General features: G+C 38.7%; 1 protein-coding gene across 2 annotated transcripts in view; it reads left to right on the plus strand.

Moving 5' to 3' along the window:
- The window catches only part of polr2b (polymerase (RNA) II (DNA directed) polypeptide B, 140kDa), a 67,431-nt gene extending 40,940 nt beyond the window's left edge, over positions 1-26,491 (plus strand). For both annotated transcript variants that reach the window (XM_018096491.2, XM_002937552.5), the window contains 13 exons: positions 3,056-3,167; positions 6,115-6,269; positions 6,812-7,010; positions 12,320-12,488; positions 14,425-14,521; positions 17,738-17,832; positions 19,192-19,442; positions 21,989-22,078; positions 23,779-23,886; positions 23,996-24,109; positions 24,495-24,655; positions 25,472-25,667; positions 26,244-26,491. In XM_018096491.2, the coding sequence (XP_017951980.1) occupies positions 3,056-3,167; positions 6,115-6,269; positions 6,812-7,010; positions 12,320-12,488; positions 14,425-14,521; positions 17,738-17,832; positions 19,192-19,442; positions 21,989-22,078; positions 23,779-23,886; positions 23,996-24,109; positions 24,495-24,655; positions 25,472-25,667; positions 26,244-26,333 (1,837 nt within the window). In that variant the 3' untranslated portion in view covers positions 26,334-26,491. The remainder of the gene's footprint in view (positions 1-3,055; positions 3,168-6,114; positions 6,270-6,811; positions 7,011-12,319; positions 12,489-14,424; positions 14,522-17,737; positions 17,833-19,191; positions 19,443-21,988; positions 22,079-23,778; positions 23,887-23,995; positions 24,110-24,494; positions 24,656-25,471; positions 25,668-26,243) is intronic.
- The last annotated feature ends 1,205 nt before the right edge of the window (positions 26,492-27,696 follow it).

Raw genomic sequence — 27,696 nt, forward strand, 5'->3', positions numbered from 1 at the left:
ACAATGCAAAGACTAAGTGAACTTCTCTCCTTTTTATCTGCTTTCAGGTGTGATTTTTATATTGCCCACACCTGTTACTTGCCCCAGGTGAGTTTATAGGGGCATCACATGTTTGAAACAATCTTATTTATCCACAATTTTGAAAGGGTGCCAATAATTTTGTCCAGCCCATTTTTGGAGTTTTGGGTGACATTATGTCCAATTTGCTTTTTTTCCTCCCTTTTTTGTTCTGTTCCAATACACACAAAGGGAATAAACATGGAAAAATGTATGGGGTGCCAACAATTTTGACTGTATCTCTCAGCAGCTGCTGCTGCTATTTAACCCTTTCCCTGCCAAGAATGTAGGCACTACGTTCTTTTAGAAAAGGTTTTTAACGACCAAGATTCACCACGTTCTTTGAAGTTAAGGCTTTCAGATGTGCCCCCAACCCCCTTGGCAACGAGCCAAGGGGTGCTGTCATTTACACACACATATACATGTATTTACACACGCACACACAACACACATGTAGCTTTTTTTTCTGCCCTTTGTATTTTGTTTGCTTTTCTGACTGTTTTTTGCTTTTGGTTATACAGATATAGACACATTCACACACTTTTTAGAAGTGTACACACATGTATTGACAAACACACATACTTTTTCTTTTGCTTTTCTTTTTTTTCTTTTTTTTCCATTTTTTTGGGATCAGGCATTCTGACCATTACCAACACCTTCAAATACCGTATATACTCAAGTATAAGCCGATCCAAATATAAGCCAAACTACCTAATTTTACCTGAGAAAACTGGAAAAACTTATTGACTCGAGTATAAGCCTAGGGTGGGAAATGCAGCAGCTACTGCTAAGTTTCAATAATAAAATAATTAATAAAGGACACTCAGCGTGACCCCCTGTGAACTCTTCATAAATATATAATGTTGGCAGCTGCAGATTAGGGAAAGATGGATGGAGGACCCTTGACCCTCCTGCCTTGAAGCTGCCGTATCAAGATAAGATTGCTAATATGAAGATACTTTAACATTTAGTTTAAAATAATTATAGTCCTACTTTTGTCCAGTTGTTCTTTTGCACCTACAGTAACTGCCTCCTTCTTTTTACCCTTTTGTACCTTATTATGCAGTTCCCACTTCACTCCATATTCACTAGGCCATCTTAGAGGTTTATGTGATACTTCACTTCACTGGGAACATATTCTGTGACCTGCGTGCGAGTTCACTGCATGTTCTGTGACCTGCGTGCAAGCTGACATTCGTCCCCCCCCGTGTCTGCCTGCGTCCGCGCACATGCGGACGCGGGCAGACATGGGGGGCCGAATGTCAGTGCAGCGTATATCGTCTCGAGTATAAGCCGAGGCTGAGTTTTTCAGCACATTTTTTCCTTATACTCAAGTATATACGGTAAATTTTTATTAATTGATTTACCTTTTTGCAATTGATTTTTGAGATTTTATTGGTTTTGTGCTTGTATTATTGCTTGGTTTTTTTTTTTTGCGGAGGTTTGGCGTTTAGTGTAGAAAGACGTCTTTACCTATTTTTAATTTGTTAGAATTGTGTGCTTTTCAAAAATATATGGCTTTCTGGTGTTCTCTGTACAATTAGGGAGTCTTACGACGTGCACAATATGCATAGATATAACAAAGTATGTGGTTATATACAGACCCCAGATGAAAATAGTGCATATAAGTTTTCTCGCCTGCCAACTCCGCTTTTGCAAATAGAGCTCCGACAGTGTATTATATGCTGTATTATACACCAAACTACCAAACAGCAAAGCTTTCCTAAAGTGAACGGTTTTGATGGCATTTCTGACAACCTGCTAAAAATGTTGAAATTTGCCATATTTATCTTACACAATTTTTTACATACAAAGGTAAATCACCCTAAATGTGAACGCCAGTTGTTTGCTGAACAGTTTCATGCCCAATATGCATAGATTTACCAAAGGATGTGGTACATTTGGAACCCAAATAAAAAGTGAATTTGAAGTTTCTCTCCTGCCAACTCGACTTCTGGATACCGAGCCCCCTGATAGCGTTTTAAGTGTCCTAAGCCCTCTAACTAGAAAACTGTTTGATGCACAATATGCATAGATATACCAAACAGTTTTCTAGTTAGAGGGCTTATGGCACTTAAGTTACCTTTAGGTTAACTTTTAGTGTGTTATAGAATGGCCAGTTCTAAGCAACTTTTCAATTAGTCTTTATTTTTTCTTGTTTTGTAAATTTTTAATTATTTGCCTTGTTCTTTTGACTCTTTCCAGCTTTCCTATTCTTTGAGGCTACAACTGTATTGTTATTATTACTTTTACTTATCTCATCTCCTAGTCCATATTCCAGTTTCTCATTCAAACTACACCCTGGTTGCTAAGGTAATTTTGATCCTAGCAACCAGATAGCTGCTGAAATTCCAAACTGGAGCATTCCTAAACAAAAGGTAAAATAATTTAACACCAATAATAAAAAATGAAGAATAGCACATCACGCTTAAAGTTAACCCAAAGGTGCAATGCTTGCAACACTCACCAGCCATTTAAGCATATGTTTGTTTGTTTGGTTTTTTTTGTTTTTTTTTTTTTTTTCAAATTTTTGCTTTTCCTTGCAGACCTTTTTGGGCAAAATTATATGATTTGTTCTTTTTATTTACGCTTTATGTAACTTTAAATATTTACTAGCAATATGGGGAACACTAATACTCCAATTTACTTAAAAGGTAGAATGGTAGAAAACTGTTCAGATTTTTATCAGCAATCATGCTGAAAATCATCAGCAAAATGTTTTGGGGCTCAGGACTACTGATAATGTATTAATAAAAAAAAAAAAAATCATCCCGTGTCAACCCCACAACCCTAGGCAGGGTTGCCAACAGGAGGGACTGGCAGGCGTTATGTCTTGGCCCTAGTAGCAGCAAGTAGCAGTCCCAGACTGCTGTGAGGGAGTCAAATTAATGTGTGATGAAATGTTTTTACCCCCAATGGAGGATAGTGGTATTGGGTCCTTTGGCTGATTTGGGCATAAATATGGCTGACTTTATTTTTCATTTTTTTTTAATTATAGTGCCACCAAAATATTTGTTAACGGTTGCTGGGTTGGAATTCACAAAGATCCAGAACAGCTGATGAACACTCTTCGGAAGCTACGCCGCCAAATGGATATTATTGTTTCTGAGGTAACTAAATTAGTAGAAATAGAAAATCAAATGCAGTTTGTCAGTATCTTGTTAATGAGCCCTTTAAAGGAGAAGGAAAGTCAAAATCTATTAACCACACTATTAAATAGTACTACTATTGCTGAGTAAAAACGCTATATTTCTAGGTTGCCTAATGAAAGATTTACAGAGATACACTGCTACATTCTACATACTTGTTTCAGTGAATGGCGCCGCCATCTTTAACATGGCTGCCGGCGGCTTCTGCGTTCACTGTGCCTCTCTCTCCTCAGCAACTGTCTGGAGCTGCATCCCCCTTGCCTCTCCCCCCTACCGGCACCGCTCGTGTCCCCCCCCTACCGGCACCGCTCGTGTCCCCCCCCTACCGGCACCGCTCGTGTCCCCCCCCTACCGGCACCGCTCGTGTCTCCCCCCCCCCTACCGGCACCGCTCGTGTCCCCCCCCCCCCCTACCGGCACCGCTCGTGTCCCCCCCCCTACCGGCACCGCTCGTGTCCCCCCCCCTACCGGCACCGCTCGTGTCCCCCCCCTACCGGCACCGCTCGTGTCCCCCCCCCTACCGGCACCGCTCGTGTCCCCCCCCCTACCGGCACCGCTCGTGTCCCCCCCCCCCTACCGGCACCGCTCGTGCCCCCCCCCCCTACCGGCACCGCCGCTCGCGTCCCCCTTGCCTGTCCCCCCCCCTACCGGCACCGCCGCTCGCGTCCCCCTTGCCTGTCCCCCCCCCTACCGGCACCGCCGCTCGCGTCCCCCTTGCCTGTCCCCCCCCTACCGGCACCGCCGCTCGCGTCCCCCTTGCCTGTCCCCCCCCTACCGGCACCGCCGCTCGCGTCCCCCTTGCCTGTGTCTCATGCTGCTGCTGCCGACGCTAGGGGGAGCCTCCTGTTTCTGCGCATGCGCCACCTAAAGTCCTTGAGTCTAGGGAAGAGTGATGCATTATGGGAATCTTCTCTACACTGCTCAGTGTTTTTTTTTTCCTGTTTGGCTTCTGATCTTCTAAACAGGAGAAATCTGGGGAGACTTAAGGTGGCCATACACGTGGCGATCCGACGATGTTTCGTACGACCATCGGTCGCACGAAACATCGTAAGATCCGCCACACACCATTCAGGGCTGAATCGGCAGGTAAGGAGGTAGAAACAATAGGATTTCTACCTCCTTCTGCCGATTCAGCTCTGAAGGGAGAATTTTGGTCAGGCGCCTTCTATGGCGCCCGATCAAAATTTTCAAACTCGTCCGATCGGCGAGTCGTCCGATATCGGCAGCTTCCTGCGATATCGGTCGACTCGCCGACATGCCATACACGCACCGATTATCGTACGAAACGAGGTTTCGTACGATAATATCGGTGCGTGTATGGCCACCTTTAAGGGCACTATAGAGACAACTGAAGGTATGCCTGCATTTTGAGATTAACTCTTTACTAGCCTTTCCTTCTCCTTTAAAGCAGAAAGAAAGGTACAATCACTAGGCGTGTGCCAAAATGTTAGTCATCCCCCCAGTGATTGTAATCCACTTAACTGATAGCATGCTGCTGCTCCTGTTAATAGAAAACAGCACCAGCCCAGGGTACCTGCAAGCGAAAAAGCTGGCTTTTTTTTTTTTTTTTTTTTTTACTCTACTGCTCATGCAAAGAAAGAAGACTGGAGGAAGAGTGTTGCTCACTTGAAAGTATCCTGGGCCGGTGCAGTTTTCTTCTAACAGGAGCACCAGCCCTGGGGTATCAGGTAAATGATTACAGTCACTGAGGGGTACCTAATATTTTTACACACTATACCCCGCATATCCTTATTAACCAACATAAACAGTAGTTAATATGAACACCAGGGAGTTGCTTTGGTGACCACTATGCATATGTTTACAAAACTGTGTAGAATGCAGAGATACCAAAATTACATTTTGCACACTATTGATCTAGTGCAAAAAGTAGATTCTACATTCTTTGACACTTAAAAGGAAAGGGTTAAGTCACTCTTTAGCCCTTAATTGTAAAAAAGACAAGAGAATATCAGGCCTGAATTCATATAGAAACTCAGCTCAAAATGCTTCGACTAGACCACCAGAATTTTAGAAATAACTATTTCATGTATAAAAAGTTGCTTATAGCCAACTTAAAATAGGTGACAAAAAAAAACACCTTGCATTATTTTCCTAGTGTTCACTCAGTGAAAAGATAATCCCCCCTGAGAGGATTGTTGTGCTGATATGCTTGGTACAGCCAGCTGTATATATTAAAAATTAGGTTTCACCCTTGTGCATTATCACTCTGGAGGGTTATGAGCTGCAGTCTGTATGCCAATTTGCATGTTCAAATCTTATTGGTCGAAGAGTTATCAGCTAAGGAGCACAACGTCTTCCTGAAGTGTTTCTGCTAGAGCGTCACCACCAGTAATCACACAAAAGATGTTAACGTTGTTTGGGGGAGGAGTACTGTGTCTGTCATAAAATGCTTGGGGGGCAAGTACTCTGTCTGTATGAATGTATGTAATGTTCTGCCACCCTGTCGAATAATGTCTTGGTGGTATAAGCTTCAGCTTCTCTCAACATCTACAAGTATACAACATCTACATCTACGGGCACTACATTTGCTAGTGAGCCTTTTGGAGTGTCAGGGTTTCCCTCTGAAATGCTAAATTATTACTAATGTGCATTTGAGAATTACTCAGTGGTGCATATTAGTTAGAACCTCATATTTAGAAAGAGCTAAAGACAGAGAAAAAAATATTGAAAGGTCATATAAAATATTAAGGCTGTTCCAGCATTTAGTGAAAATGTTGAAAAATCTAACCTATCTGTCTCCAGTTTTATTTTGGCTTAATATCACCACTTTTGTGAATCCCTCTGAAAGAAAGTCTTTCTAGAGATGTATAAAAATGCTTCAGTTTTCTTTGTTGCATATGACTATAATATATTAAATCAAGTTTTGCATTTGTATTTGTTTATTTAAGGTGTCAATGATTAGAGATATCAGAGAAAGAGAAATTCGTATTTATACTGATGCTGGCCGAATTTGCAGGCCTCTGTTAATTGTGGAAAAGCAAAAACTGCTTCTAAAACGGAGACACATTGATCAGCTCAAAGAGAGAGAATACAATAATTACAGGTAATTATTTTATTGCTTAATTATTAGATATGTTCTCATGTCAAAATCACACACACCAGTAGTTTTTCCGCACTTATGCTTTTAACCCAAACCCATGTTTCTTATACTTTTCTTAAGCCATAGAGCCCACCAATAATTGTAATCACTTTGCCCACTGAGCCCTGATAAAGTATTGTTAAGCCCCATGTTCCTTTCAATAAATGACCCAGAATAAGTTTCAGTTCCTTTCTTAATAAATGTGCTACATAGCCCATTGCTCGCTAACAAATGGCATCAAATTTCCCAAATGCCCCTGCTAAGTACTGTGTTAATTTATTTATGAGCAACTGTCAGCCCTATCTATCTGCCCTAGGCACCAATGCAGGCCTTTATCTAATGGCATTAAATGCAGTTTAGCAGGACAGTGGAGTGTTATCAGAAGGAAAACTGTTATCTATCAATTAAAGGGGCATTAAAAGATCAAACACTGTTTTAGTATACAATTTGTCATATAGGCTTAAAGGCAAATAAGCACATGTTCTTAAATATAATTTTTTATTTAGTTGGCAGGATCTTGTAGCTAGTGGTGTTGTGGAATATATTGACACGCTAGAGGAAGAGACTGTTATGCTTGCTATGACACCAGATGATTTGCAGGAAAAGGGAGTGGCTTATTGTTCAACTTACACACACTGCGAAATTCATCCCTCAATGATCCTAGGTGTCTGTGCTTCTATTATTCCCTTCCCTGATCATAACCAGGTAAGTGCCCATCTTTGTCATTTGACACTTTCTCTTTTTCAAGCTGCTCATTCATCAAGGTCATGATATGCAGTAACTAGTAGTTAGTTGCCACATGCAACTTTAAGAAGGCAGTGGGAGCTTAAGGAGATTAATGTGTGACAGAGAAATTGATGTAGTGAGGAGGGGGTTTGGGTTTTTGAAAACATTTTCAATCAGCATAGGTGATTTTAGTGATTATGCTTTGAGGAAGAGGATGGCTCGAAGGCTTGAGGAAATTTTAAATTAGGCATGGAGGCAAGATAGTAGGGAGTAACATTGTAACATAGTAACATAGTAAGTTGGGTTGAAAAAAGACATACGTCCATCAAGTTCAACCATAATGCCTATACCTAACCTGCCTAACTACAAGTTGATCCAGAGGAAGGCAAAAAACCCCATCTGAAACCTCTCTAATTTGCCTCAGAGGGGAAAAAATTCCTTCCTGACTCCAAGATGGCAATCGGACCAGTCCCTGGATCAACTTGTACTAAGAGCTATCTCCCATAACCGTGTATTCCCTCACTTGCTAAGAATCCATCCAGCCCCTTCTTAAAGCTATATAATGTATCAGCCAGTACGACTCGGGGAGGGAATTCCACAACTTCACAGCTCTCACTGTAAAAAATCCTTTCCGAATATTCAAATGGAACCTCCCTTCTTCTAAACGGAGTGGGTGCCCTCGTGTCAGTTGGAAGGACCTACTGGTAAATAAAACATTAGAGAGGTTATTATATGATCCCCTTAATATTTATACATAGTTATCATGTCACCTCTTAAGCGCCTCTTCTCCAGTGTAAACAGACCCAACTTGGCCAGTCTTTCTTCATAACTGAGGCTTTCCATACCCTTTACCAGCTTAGTTGCCCTTCTCTGGACCCTCTCTAACTCAATAATATCCCGTTTGAGCACTGGAGACCAAAACTGAACAGCATATTCTAGATGGGGCCTTACCAGCGCTCTGTAAAGGGGAAGAATAACCCCCTCCTCCCGTGAATCTATACCCCTTTTAATACAGCTCAAAACCTTGTTTGCCCTTGCAGCTGCTGCCTGGCATTGCTTGCTACAGCCAAGTTTATTATCTACAAGGACTCCAAGGTCCTTCTCCATTATGGATTTGCCTAGTGCAGTCCCATTAAGGGTATACGGGGCTTGCATATTTTTACATCCCAGGTGCATGACCTTACATTTATCCACATTAAATCTCATCTGCCACTTAGCTGCCCAGATTGCCAGTTGGTCAAGATCCTGCTGCAGGGATGTCACATCCTGGATAGAATTGACTGGTCTGCAGAGTTTTGTGTCCTCTGCAAACACTGATACATTACTCATAATACCCTCCCCTAAGTCATTTATGAACAAATTAAACAAAAGTGGACCCAGTACAGAACCCTGAGGGACCCCACTGAGGACCTTATTCCAAGTAGAGAATGTGCCATTAACAACCACCCTCTGTACCCGATCCTGTAGCCAGTTTTCTATCCATGTGCAAACGACTTCACTAAGACCAATAGACCTTAGCTTAGAAAGCAGTCGTTTGTGGGGAACGGTATCAAATGCTTTGGCAAAATCCAAATAGATTATATCTACTGCATCCCAACTGTCCAGCTTCTTACTTACCTCATCATAAAAAGCAATTAAATTGGTCTGACATGACCTGTCCTTCATAAAGCCATGCTGATTACTGCTCATAATGCCATTCTCCACTACATAATTTTGAATGTGATCCCTTAACAAGCCTTCAAATAACTTGCCCACCACGGATGTCAAACTTACAGGCCTATAATTGCCAGGCTGAGATCTTACTCCCTTTTTAAATATGGGAGTGACATTCGCCTTCTTCCAATCCCTAGGTACCATACCTGATGAGAGCGAGTCTGAGAATATCAGAAACAAGGGCCACTGCAATTCTGCCCCTAGCTCTCTCAGTACCCGAGGGTGTATTCCATCTGGCCCAGGTGCCTTGTTTACATTTATCGTGTGTAACCCTTTAAGCACCATATCCTGTGCCAACCACTGTATAGTTGGAGCTGAGGCAACAGTGAAGCTATTGGGTGGGACTTGGCCCACTGGCTCCTCTACTGTATACACAGAAGAAAAGAACTGGTTAAGCACATCTGCCTTTTCTGTATCCGCTGTAACCATATTGTTATTATAACTCAATGGGGCCACACCCTCAACCTGCATCTTTTTACTATTAATATACTTAAAAAACTTTTTGGGGTTAGTCTTGGCCTCGGCCGCGCTGCGCTCCTCATTTTCTATCTTTGCCTTCCGGATTGCTGTTTTACAACACTTGTTATAGTGTTTATATTCATTAAACGCAGCTACTGTCCCCTCTGACTTATATTTCTTAAAAGCTTTCCTTTTTTTCCCTATTAACTTCTTTACCTCAGAGTTAAGCCACATAGGGTGATTCTTAAAACTTCTGCTTTTTCTTATTAATGGAATGAATTGAGAACAGTAATGATTTCATATCATTTTAAATGACAACCATTTCTGCTCTGTATTTTTATCAGAAAACATAATGCCCCAATCTATGCCCTGAAGCGCTGCCCTTAAGGAGCTAAATTTTGCCTTCCTAAAATTCAGTGTCTTTGTCTTCTGTGCAAGCTAGGTTAGAGAAGGATTTGGGCATAATAAGAACATGGGCATGGAGATTTGGATAGGGATATTGGTGTAAGGACAGGAAGCACCAGAAAGTGTGTATTTAAACAAGTTACAAGCTGGTACCAGTATTAAATGTATGTTTACAAATGCAAGAAGCCTGGCTATTAAAATTAGAGATTTGGGGTTATTGGCACTCAAGTGTATATGTCATTGGCACTGCTAAAATATCGCTAGTCACACGATTAGGTGGGAAATATAGAAGGCTAAACTTTGTTTCCAAGGGATGAGGAAAAAGAAAAATACTGTGTCAAGTAGAATTTAAAACCCAATATAAGGGAAAAAGTGGTGGTGGAAACAGAAGGGCCTGAAGCCTTACGGTCAAAATATTTACAGATTGTAAAGTGTCAGTCAAATTAATTGTAGGGGTATATAGAAAAGTCTGCTAGTTTGGGGCAAGTCTTTGATAATGTAGGATTTTAATTAATAATACTAACTGAATCAACAGTATTGCCAGGATAGTTAAAGAGAAGAAGTTCAAAAACTTGCAGGTTGTTAATGGAGAAGGAAAGTCATTTTAGCATTTTACTGCCAATAGATTTTCCACATTAGTGCCACCTAGAACAATATATTCCACAGAAACCATTACCATACCTGAGTAAACAACTTTCTCCCTTTGCTTAAGATAGCAGCTGCCATTTTAAGTAGCTTCCTGCCTGCAGTCTAGCCGTTATAGCTCAGATCACACATTCCTAAGGGAGGGGGGACGGAGTTATTAGCATTCTGGTGGGAGTGGGGAGCAGAAGAGGGGAGAGAGAAGAGAACTCTGGGCAGACTCTGGCCCCAGGAATTAAGGATGTTTCTGAGAGGAAGACAGACACTGGAACATCATGTTTACAAAAAAAGAGACCAGAAATCATGTTTCTTTTGATAGAGGACTGTAAGTGCTTATGGCTGTATTTGCATAGACCCTTCTGATAAAGCTTTCTTACTAGTTTTTACCTTTCCTTCTCCTTTAAAGAGCTGATCAGAAATCATGCTATACTGGATCTAGTGATCTCTAACGAACCAGAACATATAGCAAATGTGCAAGAAGTAGAACCCCCTGTGTAATAATGACCATAATGTTACCTTATTTTATGTTAGTTGCAAAGAGCAAATTTACACTGGAACTGGAAGTTTTTGTTCCTTAAAGGGGACTTAATTCCAAATTGTTTTCTATTGTGCAAAATAAACTTTACTTACACTATAAAAATTATTTTAATCTTATTTTCTTCAGCCTTGGAATTCACAATTGCAACAAGCAGACAGGCACCATTTTGTAGACACTGCAAAGCAGGCATTGCATCCTGCCAAAATCTGGTTTCTATGCCAGTTTGGGGGGACCTGATGCCCATGTCCCTGCACTGGTTACAAAATTACATGGTGTGGAGGAAGGGGGAATGTGAGGAGGGCAACAACATCTTAAAAGTTCTGAATTGAAACTGAAAGTATGCCTGAGGCATAGAGGCGGGGCAGGCAATATATGATTGACAGCTGGGAATTTAAATGCCTTTATAATGTCTGGGTGACAGGTCCACTTTAAGTTTAATACTTAAGAGCATAGATTTGGGCGTTAGGTCTTCTCCTAAAAAGAAGTGGTTGCCAAAATGCTCTGAGAACCAGCATATAAGGAGAAAACAGACTTTTTTTTTTAATTTTACTTTATTTTGCAAATAGTGAATACATGCCATAGAGAGATTTTAACTTGTATTGTGATCATAATGCAAGATGCAAAGGTCGCTTGTTCACACAGTGAGTCCTGCAGAAGTGGTTATGTGGAATCTAGATGGAAAGGAAATAGGACAGAGGGAGAGGAAGTAAGGGGTAGAAGGAGAAGAAAAGGTAAGCAATGTAGGGTTGAAAATAAAGATAGAAATACAAACTGTAACATTGTGTCATCAAGGTGTCTCTATGTAGAAATGTTAAAGAATTAGCCAAAAGTACTTGTTCGGTTGTGTCCTGGGCCTATTTGTCCATGGGTTCCATATTCACGCATATTTGTCCATCTTGTCTTTCAACATATGGGTGATTTCTTTTATTGGTTGCGATTCAGTAGATTTTTTGATTCACCATTTTTTTTTTTTTTTGACCCTAATAATGGTCCCAAAAAAAAATTAGAATTACTCATGTATTAAAAGCAAATTAAAAAGCTGCCAGATCGAAACCTATATTTAAAGCAGAAGGAAAGGCTAAGTCACTTGGGGGTGCCAAAGTGTTAGGCACCCCCAAGTGACTTAAATTGCTTACCTTGTACCCTGGGCTGGCAAACCATCTTCAAAGGTAGACTGGCTAATGTAACTGGAACAAGTTACAAGATTGAATATATACAGAATAAATTATTTAAATTCAGCAATAATGATAAATGCCAAAAACAAAATGAAATTATGGCGCTTCCCGAGAACACACAGCTACTGTAAAATCTGCCTACCTTGTGTCCATACCCGATATCTGCCAAAAAACTGTGCGACACATTTTTCGCATGTTACTGGGCCAACTTAGTGTCATTTCATTACATAGCCATTAGTGTGTTTATGAATGTGCTGTGTGTACCTTTGTCTTGCACATGTACTTGTTTGCCATCTAGCTAGATAAGTTTGCTATTGATTTAAAATAAAACCATGCTATTTTTTTTTTCTTTTTAGTCTCCTAGAAACACATATCAGTCTGCCATGGGCAAACAAGCAATGGGTGTCTATATTACAAATTTTCATGTTCGTATGGATACTTTGGCACATGTTTTATATTACCCTCAGAAACCTCTGGTAACTACAAGGTCCATGGAGTACCTAAGATTCAGGGAGCTTCCAGCTGGTAAGTTCTGCTTAAAACTGTTGCACATATTGTGTTAAAACCCTTTGCCTGTTTGTGCTTAAAGTATTAGTAGTGTAGTACCTATATTTGCTGCCATGTACAGTAATGTACATCATAAGTGGCTGCACAATTCCCTAAGCAGCATTTTACTATGTGAGATCTATTTTTGATCCTAACCCTTAGGTTAAGAATCCATTGATTAGATAATGTGTGTATGTGTGTCATTTTTAAATATTTAACCAAAGCATTGCCGTCTGCTAGTACTGCCTAGAAAGCTATATTTTAAAAATGTTACCGCCATTCATTTATCAAATAAATATTTGCACCAATGATTTACCTTATACTGATACAGACCCTTAAAATGAACATAATGTGTTATTGTATGCTGGGGGCCAAAATGCCACTCTGTTTTCTGGTATAAAAGATTTCAGAAGATGCATGGCATCCATATTTATGATGTTTGTATGTTTTAGTGCATGTGGGGGGGGGAAACATTTGTTGCAAATTAACAATATTGAATCAGTATTGCAATTTATTTTGTACCATTTAGAACATATATGTCAAACATAAGGCCCGGGGGCCAAATCTGGCCCACCTGGCTGTTATATGTGGCCCTTGGTGAGTGTGTCTGACCATCCAGCCTGATCAATTTCCATTTTCCTCACATAGTAACTAAGACTAAGGGGTATATTTATCATGCTGTGTAAAAAGTGGAGTGAAGCATTACCAGTAATGTTGCCCAAAGCATCCAATCAGTAATCAGATTTCAACAGTAGCAAAGCATCTATTGGCTGCTATGAGCAATATCACCGGTAATGTCTTACTCCACTTTTTACACATTGTGATAAATATACCCCTTAGTATCTTACTAAGTATATTAATAAAAAATTTGGCCTGTGACTTAGCCTGTGTTTTAGATTTCGGCCCCCTTATGTGATTGAGTTTGACACCCCTGATTGAGAATTTTAGAAATTTTTAAAATATTTAATTTGGAGGCCAGGGCTACCTTATAAGGGACTTATTTCTCTGCATAGAAAAGCATATGAGAGGGTTCTAAGTGTTAGTTATTAAAAGCGAAGTGCTTAAAGCTGTATATTTTTGCAGGTGCCAAAGTGTTAGGCTGATGGCAGACATGGCGTAGGGCTGATATTTTCGGCAAGCGGAAAAACGCTTGGCGAAAATACAGCCCTACGCCTGCTACTTGTGCCTGCACCCGAATGAATGGAATACGCTCAGGTGCAGACACATGTAGCCGATATATGCATGAAAACGCGAGAGAATGCAAAGTTCAAATCACGAAATAGGAAAAATTCGCATTAGATACAATAATTCCTGATCGTAAATATCACGAAAATGCTTACGAAAAAATCGGAATGGTCATGATAATATCTTATTGGCGATCCGAAAGTCACAAAATTTTCGTATCAAGTGCTCATAAATTGCGGGAAAACCTTTCCGACTTTGATCTTTCTGTGCTTGATTTTTGGAAGTTTCCCCTAGGACTCAATGGCACTCTGCAGTTCCAACCTGGCCCAAGGAAATATGATTTTGTACAACGAATTTTGTCGTAAATGTACGAAAAAGTTGCAGAAAATACGCACAGTATGACCAAATACGAATTTGATAAATGTGCCCCTATGTGTTTTTATGTTGTTGTTTTTTAACTACATTAGTGTTTGTATCTAAATGTATTTTAATGAAAATGAAATTATTAAATTTGTTTATTAAATATTATATGAATATTGAATTAATAAACTATACAAATTTATTAAATACATTTTTAAATGATAACCTGAAATAATAAAAATAATGGCTATTTGTGCATTTTTACTTAATAAGCGAACTCTTTCACCTGTATGACTAAATATGTAGTTTGTGTATGAAGTTTGCTGATATATATGGAATCTGTTTATTCCTAAATTTGTTTATCTTTAAGGTATCAACTCCATTGTAGCTATTGCCTCTTATACTGGATACAATCAAGAGGATTCTGTTATTATGAATCGCTCTGCTGTTGACAGAGGATTTTTCAGGTAAGTGGTTGTTAGAATTGGTGATAACATATAAAAACATTCTCCAACTTAGATTTATTTATTTAATTTGTGTGTTTTATTCCAAACAAAAGTATGCCACTTTTTAAATCAGTGTATACATGGTGATTTAAATTAGAATGCTTTATTGTAAGCTGCTCTTTGCACTCTTATTTGCAATAACAGACATTCTTTCTTAACAAGTACCAACATGCACCACCATATGATCACATTTGAAAGTAATCTATCAGGCTTCTGTGACAAAAAGAAGTGTGTTAAAAACACAGTATACATTGCTTTTCAACATGAGTTTGTTTAATAAGGCTTGTGCTGAACTTACTTTTTGCCTATTGATTTCATTGAGAAATATAGTTTTTATACCTGGCACTAAATAAAAATGAATTTTAGCACTGTGCAGAAGAGGGCCTAATAAAATTACCTGTTTACTGAAGCCCCTGATAATGAGCTGCTAAAAGACTGCTGCTTAGAGAAGTGAGTGGGTTGTGTGTGTGGTTTTTCATTTAACCCTTTAACTGCCATCCAATTTGGTCACTACAGAACTTTTGTTGCCAAGACCATTTTGCACCCTTTCGCTTTAGGGGCATTTCCTATGGGGGACGTAAGGTTTTAATGGGAAAACAATATATCAGTGTTTTTTTCGGGTCAACCTAAGCTTTCAAAATTTGCTTCCACTTCTGTAGATATAGGCTTCTAAATGTAAATAAATAATATTTTTCTACAATATATTACTATATTAGAAACAAATTATTTTCTGCACAAAAATACAACCGATGATTTGAAAAGTCCAATGTCTCCTGAATGCACCAATACAGAGTATGAATAGTTTTATGGAGATTTCTCACTTCTCCCAGCACTGATCCAGAAAACTGCACACATTAGATTTCAAGGCCAAATATTACACTTACAGTAGGTTTACCCTGATGAATCCAGGATAGGCAAAACTGTCTTTCTACTCTAAATTAGCATGTTGCAAAGCTTTCCTAAATTTAGCAGTTTTATAAAAATTAGTGGCAGGTTTGAAAAAAAACATTTCAATACTTTGTCTGCAGCATCTTATCTCCCACATATCATTAGCTACCAACATAAAACACCCCAGTGAATGCCAGGAGTCCACTTGACAGTTTGATGGCCAAAATAAAAATACACCTATATTCTCTGTCATTTTTGTCATTTTATCTACTGCAAAATGAACACATTTACATCATTACGTTGAGTCCAAAATGGGTAAATATCTTTCTATACCAAACCACATTTCTCAAAATCACTTCACAATCAACTCCCACATACCATTAATTGCCAAGGTAAAACGTCCTAAATATGTACCCCAAGGGTCCACTGAACAGTTTGATGTCCAATGTTCTTAGTGACATGTACTTTGATAAACCTTTGAGATCCCAAAATTGGTTACATTTACCTAAATCATAAACACACAGCCAGTTTGATGTGTGGCAAAAGCTGAAAAAAGGTAGGGTGGCCCCTGAAAAACATTTGGAAAAGTACATTCTGCTGAATCTGCTGAATCCAACATGGGTAAAGATGCCTTTCTACACCAAAGTACCAATCTTCAAAGTTAGCAATTTTTATTACATTTCTAAGAAACTGCCTAATAATTATGCAATATTGCAATTAAATTACCCCAAATATGAACGCCAGAGGTCTACTAAACAGTTTGGTGCCCAATATTCATTGATATACTAAAGTATGTGATATGTACAGCCTCCAGATGAAAATAGTACATATGAATTTCCTCGCCTGTCAACTGCTAACAGAACACCTGACTGCATATTATGTTCTGTAAGACCCTCCCTCACTGTACAGAGACCTCTAAAAAAACATATATTTTTTTAAATGTACACATTCTGACAAATCTAAAAATGGTTAAGATGATCAGTGGAAATAGCCCAACTTTCAAATATTATATTATGAATAGGCGAAATGTAATTTTAACAGTTTTATTATGTGTTTATTCTTAGCAAAGGTGTTTAGATGTATACAGCCATTCATATTGTTAATACAGTTAGGAAACCATGTCCTTCAAATAGCATTTAAAGGAGAAGGAAAGGTAAAAATAACTGGGGGGGATTGAAATGGCTTACCTTTTACCCTGGGCTCCGGGGTACCTGCAAACGAGTGTCTCCTATTCCTTCTTCTGTCTTCGCACGCTTGCACTTGTGCAGTAGAGTGAAAAGCCGAACTTTAAAGTGGACCTGTCACCCAGACATAAAAAGCTGTATAGTAAAAGCCCTTTTCAAATTAAACATGTAACCAAAGTTATTTTTTATTAACACATCTATACCCATTATATAAGCATTTAAAAGCCCCAGCTGCCAATCATATATTGCCTGACCCGCCTCTATGCCTTAGGCATAGGGGTGGGGCAGACAGTTACTTTCATTTTCAGCTCAGAACTTAGATGTCACTGCACTTCTCACATTCCCCCTCCCTCCTCACCATCTAGTTTTGTAACCAGTGCATGGACATGGGTATCAGGTCCCCCCCATACTGGCACAGAAACAAGATTTTGGCAGGATGCACAGCTTGCCTTAATAACAGTGTCCACAAAATTGAGCCTGCCTGTTTTCTGCAATGGTGAATTCCAGTGCTGAAGGAAATAAGTTTAAAAAAATGTATATAGTGTAATTGAAGTTTATTTTGCTTGACAAACACAATAGAAAACAATTTGTAATTATTCCTTAGGGTGACAGGTCCACTTTAATGCTTACGCCGGCCCCGGGATTCAGAAGGAAGAGGAAACACTCACTGCAGCTACCCCAGGCTGGTCCTCCTGGTAGGAGAAAACCGCACCAGCCCTGCGTAGCTACAAGCAAGTTGTTTCTTCCGTCTTGTAAAACATTTGGCACCTCCAGTGATTTTTACCTTTTTTTCTCCTTTAATGCAAAATATGGGGAGTAGAGTATAAATTCACCTTGGGAGGATGTTGGGTTCCCTGTAGGTGTGCTCCACTACAGGGAAAACACAGGGCAAAAACACCCATGAGTACATGCTCTTGACTTGATAAAATTACCCCAGATTGATTTTACATGCCTAGACATTTTCTGGTAATTATTCTCTTGAGAAATCAAAATAAAGGAACAGTGGAAGATAATTTATTTGAGGATGCCATATACATTTTGGGTTAATGTGGCTGCATTTCACCATTGAAAAAAGGGGCAGAGAATAATATTTTGCTCTAAACAGGTCTGTGTTCTACCGTTCATACAAAGAACAAGAGTCCAAAAAGGGATTTGACCAGGAAGAAGTTTTTGAGAAACCAACTCGTGAAACGTGTCAGGGTAAGATATCTGCATTTGAATATTTTTACCTTTTGGATAAGAAGTTTCATAAAACCTTTAGAAAAATCAAAAATATCCAAATTACTGAGCTAACTAACCCCTACAGGTCCCAGTGCAAAATTCACACCAGGCCCTCTTCCTCTTTGCACAACTTCCCATCCTCATTACTAAAAACAGTGTTTTAGACATGTGTCAAGTCCCAGAGCAGAACTGCAACTTAGTCTCACTCTTCGCAATGGGTTCATGGGGGCGCAAACCCAGGTTCAGCAGCACACCCAGGCTATAAACTTAATTATGCCACTGATAATATAAAAAGATTAATGTTTTCTTCTATGCTCTAAATAAAATCACAGAGTAACCATAAAACTGAAGAACAAGTAGTGTATTGAAGCACCTAGCTGGAGTACTATTTTCACCACTTCTTTGTTTTGGTAGGTGTTCTAGGATTTTGTTTTTAAAGGAGAACGAAACCCTAAAAACAACATGCGTTGAAATTTCATATTTATATAATGAACTTAATGCAGCAGCCTAAAGTTTCAGAATCCCTACAACCGTAATAATGCAGGCCTTCAATGTTGTGCACAGCAGGGGGTCGTCATCTTGGATTTAATGCAAATCATCAAGCAGAAAATGAGGTTCACGTGACAAAGAAGCTGATGCTGCAGGGCCAATTACTAAATTCTGATATAAATTGCACTGGTTTCTGAGCTGTCATGTAATGAGAATCTAACTTAGCCCCTAAGCTTAGGTATCAAACATCAGCACAGAGGATGTGTTCTAAAATGGCAGAAAATATGACTGGGAGCTACTGGGGATATATTTGGATTCACATATCTTTAATGCTTTAAAGGTTTGTAGTCACCTGGGACTGTTACAGAGTCCCGAAGCATAATGTGCAATAATTCTTGCCTACCTATTTGTTAAGCTTTAGTTCTCCTTTAAAGTAGTAAATTGTGATTTTGTTTAAAGGTTCTGCCACATAAAGCTGTTTGGTCTGCGCATAAGCTCAAACTGAGACACAAACACTCTACTGCAGGACTGTACAAAGAGGCATTGTGTTGCAGACGCATGTAAAAATACATATTCACTTTGTTGTGTCTGCACCCAGGCCAACACAGTGCCTGAAATGTAGGGTACATAGTTCATTGCCCCATTTACTCTGCAAGGGGTTAACCGAATGTGCGTTATTCTTGTGATTTTAAATCTCTACTGATTGCATAACGAATATAATAGTGCTATGACTACTTTTTAAATAATAAATGCAATCAATTCCATATCAGATTTTCACCTATATTTCTCAAGATATTTATAGTTTTTTTTTGGTTTTTTTTTTTAATTCCTCCCCCCCAACCCCCACAGGGATGAGGCATGCTATTTATGATAAATTGGATGATGATGGCTTGATAGCACCTGGTGTACGTGTGTCAGGGGATGACGTAATTATTGGCAAGACAGTAACTCTGCCTGAAAATGAAGACGAGTTAGAAAGTACTAATCGCCGTTACACGAAGAGAGACTGTAGCACTTTCCTACGTACTAGTGAAACTGGAATTGTTGATCAGGTCATGGTGACACTTAATCAAGAGGGATACAAGTTTTGTAAAATTAGGGTAAGTTTTCAAGTAATGCAAGTTTTCAAGTAATGTATATTTTGGAAAATACTAAACTCTGAATGGGTCTACTCTTGGCATCTTTAAAGTGGTCCTTTACGCAAACCATTTTTTAAAATTTTTTGTATTGTAAAAAAAGCAATTTTCCAATATACATAAACATTGGTTTTAAAGTGGTTCTAACATGGAAAAATAAGTTTCAAAATATTAATGTACATAAAAAGTTATCTATAGGTCATGTTGATCATTTTTCGTGGATAGGCCTGCTTTTGTAAGTAGTATAGTAGTGTTCTTTGATTTCAGTTTATTCTTCCGCTCCTTAATCTTATTTTTCTTATTTAAATTGCTGCCAATCTAAGAGCTTTAAGACTACACTAACCAAACTTGAACCCATAGTCATGGGTTCAACCTGAATGAAAACATATTTGTTGGATGCCCAAAAGTGGGCAAAGCTATGAACAGCCAATCGGATTTCACCCATTAACTTTCAATAGGGGAATTTAACCTGCTGGCACTCTCACAGTAATAACTCCAGGGTCCCCAAACTCTTCACAGTTGGTCACTGGTGGACTGCAGGTCAAAGTTAGTAAAAGTGGATGGAGCCACCAACAGCCAATCAGATTTCATCCATTAAATGTCATTGTTTTACATTTAAACAAGAAGGAAAGGTAAAAATCACTGGGGGGGGGGGGGTGCCAAATTTTAGGCACCCCCCAGTAACTTTAATAGCTTACTTTTTACCCCGGGCTGGTGGTGCTTTTATTAGGAGAAAAACCGCACCACCCCGGGGTGTTTCCTCTTCCTTATGTCTATGAAGATTCTCATTCATCTAGGTCATGATATACAATATCTGGTAGAATTAAAAAATGGGTGGAGCCACTGGGCAACTATGGTTCACGGTTAGAAAAAGTGGGCAGAGCCATGAACTACCAAATAGATGTCATTCATTGACTTTCAGTGGGGAAATATCAATTGCTGCCATTCTGACACTATTAAAACCGTGGCCCCAAACCTTGCACAGTCTTTTACTTTGACTGTGGTCCAAGGTTAGAAAAACTGGGTGGAGCCAACAACAGCCAATCAGATCTAATTCAGTAACATGTTTTTCAAACCAACATAAAGTTTGTTCTTAAACTTCCCTTTCTAGTTGTTACATGAAGTTCCTAAACCTGTTTGTTTTGCCAACCTGACTATTTTCTCACCCTCAGGTAATGTAAAATTATCGGACAAATACTTTCAAGGCAAAATTATGAATAACATGCAAAGACAATGTTTTATAATGTAAAAAAAAAAAGATTTAATTTCTGGTGTCTTTATCCCTTTAAAGTAATGTATTTGTAAGCATTCAGTTGCTATTGAAAGCAGTATCTGTCTGGCTCTTATAGGATCTTACACACTTATAGGATTACACACACACACACACACATACACACGCACAGAAGGAAGTGCCTCAGCCCATCAGCAAACAGATTACAGGAAGGAAGTTGCACTACTGATGCGCTGCAGATATATGTACTGTAACATAATCCCAATCTAATTGCGAACAGCTCTGAGCTCTCACTAACTTTCATCCCTCCCCAGGCACATGCACTTTGATATGTAAACATGGAAAGCTCCAGCTAGGAGCTGAAACGTCGGACTGAATAAAGCCTTAAGGTGGCCATACACGTGGCGATCTGACGATGTTTCGTAAGACCATCGGTCGCACGAAACATCGTAAGATCCGCCACACACCATTCAGGGCTGAATCGGCAGGTAAGGAGGTAGAAACAATAGGATTTCTACCTCCTTCTGCCGATTCAGCACTGAAGGGAGAATTTTGGTCAGGCGCCTTCTATGGCGCCCGATCAAAATTTTCAAACTGGTCCGATCGGCGAGTCGTCCGATATCAGCAGCTTCCTGCGATATCAGTCGACTCGCCGACATGCCATACACGCACCGATTATCGTACGAAACGAGGTTTCATACGATAATATCGGTGCGTGTATGGCCACCTTAACATCTTTAAGGGCTCTGGCACACGGGGAGATTAGTCGCCCGCAGCAAAACTCCCTGTTCGCGGGCGACTAATCTCCCCGAGTTGCCTACCCCTGCCATCCCACCGGCAAACATGTAAGTCGCCGGCGGGATGGCAGACGCGGCGGGGCGATTTCAGGAAATTGCCGAAAAAGACTTGCAAGTCTTGTGAAAAACCCGCGTGTGCTGTCATTTCCAACCCTGTATATGTACATTTACTGCACTGGCACCCGGGTATCATCTCTTCTCATGGTGTGCAGCTTGCTGACAAATATATATATACACCCCTCACACCAGTGCAGATGTGCTGTGTTTTCAGCTTCACATCAGCCTATTGCTGGAAATGGAACTAAGATGCTTTCTCGATCTTAGTTAATGGGAATGTGTATATATAAACCTTTCACTGAGAAATATATTTACATTGTAGATTTAAATGCTAAAATATAGACTATAATTGTTGTACTTTATATATTGTGTTTTATAATTATATCTTACAATATAAAGTTTGTTTTTGTGCTTGTCATCTTCAGGTGCGTTCAGTTCGGATTCCTCAAATTGGAGATAAGTTTGCTAGCCGTCATGGGCAGAAAGGTACCTGTGGTATTCAGTACAGGCAAGAGGTAATTTATTTATTTTTTTACAATTGCAGACCTATATGTGTGCAGGGGCAAAAGAAAAAAAAATCATGTTACTGAACACTCAGTTGACCTGCCACTGATGTCAAAATATGTAGTTATCCTTGGGATTTTTATTTGCTTTAGTGCCTGTTTTTGTACAGTTACTAAAGTATTTAAGCAGCATGTAGACAAAGTACATGCTGCAAAGAGTTTAAAAAAAAAAACACTACTCTTAAAAATATGAATGTAATTAAAGTTCCCTATAGGTCATATTGATAATTTTTTACTGACAGGATTGCTTTTGTAAGTAATTGTTATTTGAAGTTCCTAAATCTTGACTGTTTTGCCAACCTTCTAATTATAAAGGACTCCTGCTGTACAAAAATGGCTGCCTCCTCATAGGGAGACATGGGGGTCAATTAGAGAATTTAAAGGCATCGGTCAAATACATTTATGGCAATATTTATAAATAGTATGCAAAGCCAGTGTTATGATAGATGTAAAATATTTAATTTCTGGTGGCAGAATCTCTTTAATGCATTTTTAAATTCATGTACAAAAAAAAATGTAAACCAGAATAAATTAGACAGCAAAGTTATTTGAACATAATTTGCTCTAGCTGTGGAGAAAAGGCATTAAAACATAAGCAGGGGGTGATTTTTGTATTCCGGGGGAGACTTGTTAAAAGCATTTTTTCTAAGAATTCCTTAAAGTGATACTGACAGCAAAAAAGTACTTTTCAAAATATGATTCTTCATCCAAACATACCTATAGGTCATGCTGACCATTTGTTCCTGAAAGTTCTGTTTTTCTAAGTAAATCCTATTAAAGTTCCCGGACCTGACTGTCTGGCAACCCGACTTTCTGAAGTGGTCTGTCAAAAGTGGAGTAGCTGACATCAAAAAAACTGGGAGGATCCTAATGTTACATTTACCCTTACTTAAAGCCTTTTGTTTTTTTTTTATGGAGGTGTTTACATGGCAGTGCAGACGATGAGCACAAACATGGCTGCCTTGTGGAGCAGTAGTTCATTTGCTCCTAATTGTAATGTCACCAAACTTTGGAAATTTTTTATATAACAGTTTAGAAGCTCATAACATAAACATAATGGCAGGTGTAAAAAAACAGGTTTAGTGGGAGTCAGTATCTCTAAGGGTATTCCAGATATTCATGTATACATTATTATACATTATTCATGTATAATGGCCCTAAAATAACTCAGAGAAAATGGTGCCAGTTTTTTACTTCTAAATATATGGCTGAAAGTTTCATCCATATTAACTCTGGAAAATTTTGTATCATAAATGCAGTGTCAGTGGTGTTGGTTTAGGGAGACTTACCATCCTCAAGCCTTCATTAAAAAAAAGCTTTCAATGGGAGCAGTCACCCTTAGAAATAATTCCATATTCTTTTTTTTTTTGTGTGTTTGGCAAGCAAAATACACTTTATTTACACTGTTAAGGATGTATGTCATGTTTCCTTCTTTCTTTTGCAATCTACTATTATAGCATATGAATGAGGGGCCATTTTGTGAAAACTTATAAAGGCAACCTCAATTTCTTGTTTAATATTTAATTTTAGAAAAGGACTTTTACTAAATAGCTTTTTTTGTCTGGGTAATAAGCATTTTACCATTACCTAAGTCCCTAAAATACAGTAGATAAGAACAAGTTATTTATTGTAGGCATTTTTTTTCTTTTTAGGACATGCCTTTTACTTGTGAAGGAATTACACCTGATATTATCATCAACCCTCATGCAATCCCTTCTCGTATGACAGTTGGACATTTGATTGAATGTCTGCAGGGGAAGGTAATCCTGAAACTGTTGTATTATGTGTCCTTCTTTATTGTCTGTTTTCAACTTTTAATTTGCAAGCATAGAAGGAGAATATTTATTTTTATACTTTTTTAATTTTTAGGTATCTGCAAACAAAGGGGAAATAGGTGATGCAACACCCTTTAATGATGCTGTAAATGTGCAAAAAATTTCAAATCTGTTATCGGATTATGGATATCATCTTCGAGGAAATGAGGTAACCGTTTCGTGTATCTATACTGTATTCTTAAATTTGAATATTGTTTTTTTGGTGAGAGTGCACAATTTAAAATTGTATAGTCTTTTTGCATTAAAGTAGATTGTCATTACCCATAGAACAAATCATGAGAGCACACTGCCCTAAAAGTTTTTTTTTTTTTTTTTTTTTTAAAGCCTAAATCTGAGAATGAAAGCCTTTTTCACATAGCCAACACAGATTCTAACAAAAATACCATGAAATTAATACTTTTTTTTCTAGTATTTCATAAAGATTTATTTATTTCCTACTTTTCTTTGAAAAAAACTTCCCATTGCTTACATGATCTTACATGATTAAATGTTTTCTCTCTTCAATTGATTTTTATTTCTGCCATCAAATTTAGGTTCTGTACAATGGATTCACTGGACGTAAAATTACATCCCAGATCTTCATTGGGCCAACCTATTACCAGAGATTAAAGCACATGGTGGATGATAAAATTCATTCCCGTGCTAGAGGTCCTATTCAGATTTTGAATAGACAACCCATGGAAGGCAGATCCCGGTATGTGTACTATTTTCCCTAAAGTGTTAATGCACTAGTTATATTTTTTACAAATCACTGTTATCAACTCCTTGCCTGCTCTAGCAGTGGATATCAGGGACCAGACTCACAGTGAATAGAATCTCTTGGTTATTCTTTGATCCGTGCTGTGCCACACGCACATTTTATGCAACCAGGGGTGCTTCTGCCATGAGGAGGGTTGAAAATCTCATATCAGGCAGCAGCACCCATGATGTTACCATGGTAGTAAAAAAGCCACTCCTAGTTACTTCAAGAGCCAAAATTGCAATTTTTAAATTACCCCTCTGGGCTTGGGTTTTTTGGGTCAGAGGGGGCAAAGTGGGCCATGGGCCTTAGGGCAGCACTAGAGGCCGAAACTCCCCTGTTTGTGACACACAAAGCAGTTAAAACCACTAGGTGGGGAAGCCAGCCTGCACTCCATTTGAGTGGGATTTGAGGTCCATGCTGAACTGATGTCCTGTTATACCTTATAAAAATGTTTGTCTTTAACCATGAGGTGAGCTAAAAGATGCGCTGAAGATGTTTTGAGCCAACATTTTGAACAGATATAGTAATATACTAGATTAAAATGGTTGCGCTAACTAACCAGTTCTCTTGACCCTGTATGTGTAAATCACCTATCCATTTGGACTCTTTTCAGTAGTATATTGCCAGCCTTATTTCTCTCTGTCTTGAACTTAAGTAGTGAAATGTGATTTTTATGGATTTTTCTTATATGCACATGCACAGTGATGAAAGCAGTATATTACACATTTCAGTCCATTTGTCTGATCTGTTCAAACTTTATCCCTACAGGGATGGAGGTCTACGTTTTGGAGAAATGGAACGTGATTGTCAGATTGCCCATGGAGCTGCTCAGTTCTTAAGAGAGAGGTTGTTTGAAGCTTCTGATCCTTATCAAGTTCATGTCTGCAATCTCTGTGGCTTGATGGCAATTGCCAATACAAGAACCCATACATATGAATGTAGGGGATGTCGGAACAAAACACAGGTAAGTGTGCAGAACTACTTAAAAGTTTGTATAGCTGCAGGGCAATACATTTGTGTAAACAACCCACCAATATTAAACAAATGAACAAGTTGTTACATAATAGAACAGATAACCCATATAGTTAATGTGTTATTAATTTACTGCATCAGTGTTTTATTACGTGTGATCCTAGAGCAAGGACATTCTGTGCATTAAGCTACCAAGAAATGCCCTCCCCTTTTAAGCAAAACAGGGATTGTTTGTCCATATATTGCAATATACTTCAAGCTGGCCAACTACATCAGTCATCCCCGGTATGGCTATACATTTAATGAAGGGACTAAGTAATCATTTGTTATATCTGTGGAGTGTACATGTTTTTTACTGTGTGTTAACATTCATAGCATGCCCTGTCTTTCAAGCTATTTACTGTTCGTTTACTTTACTTCAAAATTCACATGTTGCTTATTCTGTGTGCACCAAACTTTGCTTGTCAGCTTGTGAGAGCTCTTAACTGCTGTCTTTCATATTTTAGTATTCTTGATCTATTTAGTAAACACAATTGGCTTATCTAACAATATCTTGTTTGTATTTTAGATATCTTTGGTGCGAATGCCCTATGCCTGCAAACTTCTGTTTCAAGAATTAATGTCAATGAGTATTGCTCCACGCATGATGACCTCATAATACATTTTTTATGTTTATTACATCATAATGTGATATTAGGTTGCCTTTTAATGTAAAATATAATAAATTGTTTTGCAAATAATGCATTACTCTTTGCTTAAACTGTGCCTATGTATTGTAAGTGTATTTTTACAGGGGTGAATAAAGTGTGAAATTTGCTTGTCATAGTTATTCTTCAGGAACATTGGCCAAGTATAGTTGTATTTCTAGCATATACAATTTGTGGCCCTGTAGAGAGAAAAAAAAAAAAGGGAGGTGAGGACACAACTTTATTCATTATTTCAAATTTCAGCCTTTTAACCCTTTAAGTGCCAGCAGAATTTCACATCTCAGTTACGCTCTGTGCCAGATGTTTGAGATATATATATCTAATTAAGCTTTAAATACCAAAGAAAGAAAAATGACTATTTTATGATATGGGGATTTATACCAGATATATTTTATGGAAAAAAAGAATTTTCAAAGCACTTCAGCAGAATATATAGATTCTAAAGCCCAAAAATCCTGGAATATTAGGTTTTTCCCAGGAAACCATATATTTTTGAAAAGTACACATTCTGCCGAATCCGAAATGGGTAACTATGTCTTTATACTACTTAGTACCAAATGCTTTTCTGAACTGAGCTGTTTCTATAAAAATGTACCAAAATTCTTAAAAATATTTCCCAAAAGCTTCTTCAAGCATCTTATCTCCCACATAGCATTAGGTACCAAGGAAAAGCGTCCTAAATATGTAAGGCAAGTTTGATGTCTATTGTGCATAGAATCACCAAAGTATCTGGCAGAGATCACTTCAGCTACTGAAAATCTGAAAATTCCAACACATTTACAGCATTTTTGGTTGGTAAAAACACGAAAAACTACATTGACACCCCCCCTTCCACAAAACCATATATTTTTGGAAAGAACACATTCATGTGAATTTAAAATGGGCACCCAAGTCTTTCTAATCCAAACTACAGAGTCAAAATGCTTTTCCAAAATTGACAGTTTTGATGAAATGCCTAAAAATCGCCTCAGTGCTTTTACTTTCAAGCATCTTGTCTTCCACATAGCATTAGGTACCGAGAAAAAACTTCCTAAATATGAAGGCCAAGGGTCCACTGAACAGTATGATGCCTATTGTGCATAGGATTACCAAAGTATCTGTCATTGAGACCCCAAAATGAAGTTAGTGCATATTTCTCGGTCGTCCCTAGGCAGCACAGGTACTAGTGGGTTAATGCAGTCTTCCCTTTAGGAGGCAGGATAGCAAACAAAAAAGAACAGGCTAGGGTCTGTCCTCCTGACTGCCCTCCCTCTTCCCTGCATTAGCCCCACCTCTGACAGTTTTTTTGCTATCCTGCTTCCTGGAGGCAGGAGT

Source organism: Xenopus tropicalis, chromosome 1 (assembly GCF_000004195.4).
Source record: "Xenopus tropicalis strain Nigerian chromosome 1, UCB_Xtro_10.0, whole genome shotgun sequence".
Classification (NCBI taxonomy): Eukaryota; Metazoa; Chordata; class Amphibia; order Anura; family Pipidae; genus Xenopus; species Xenopus tropicalis.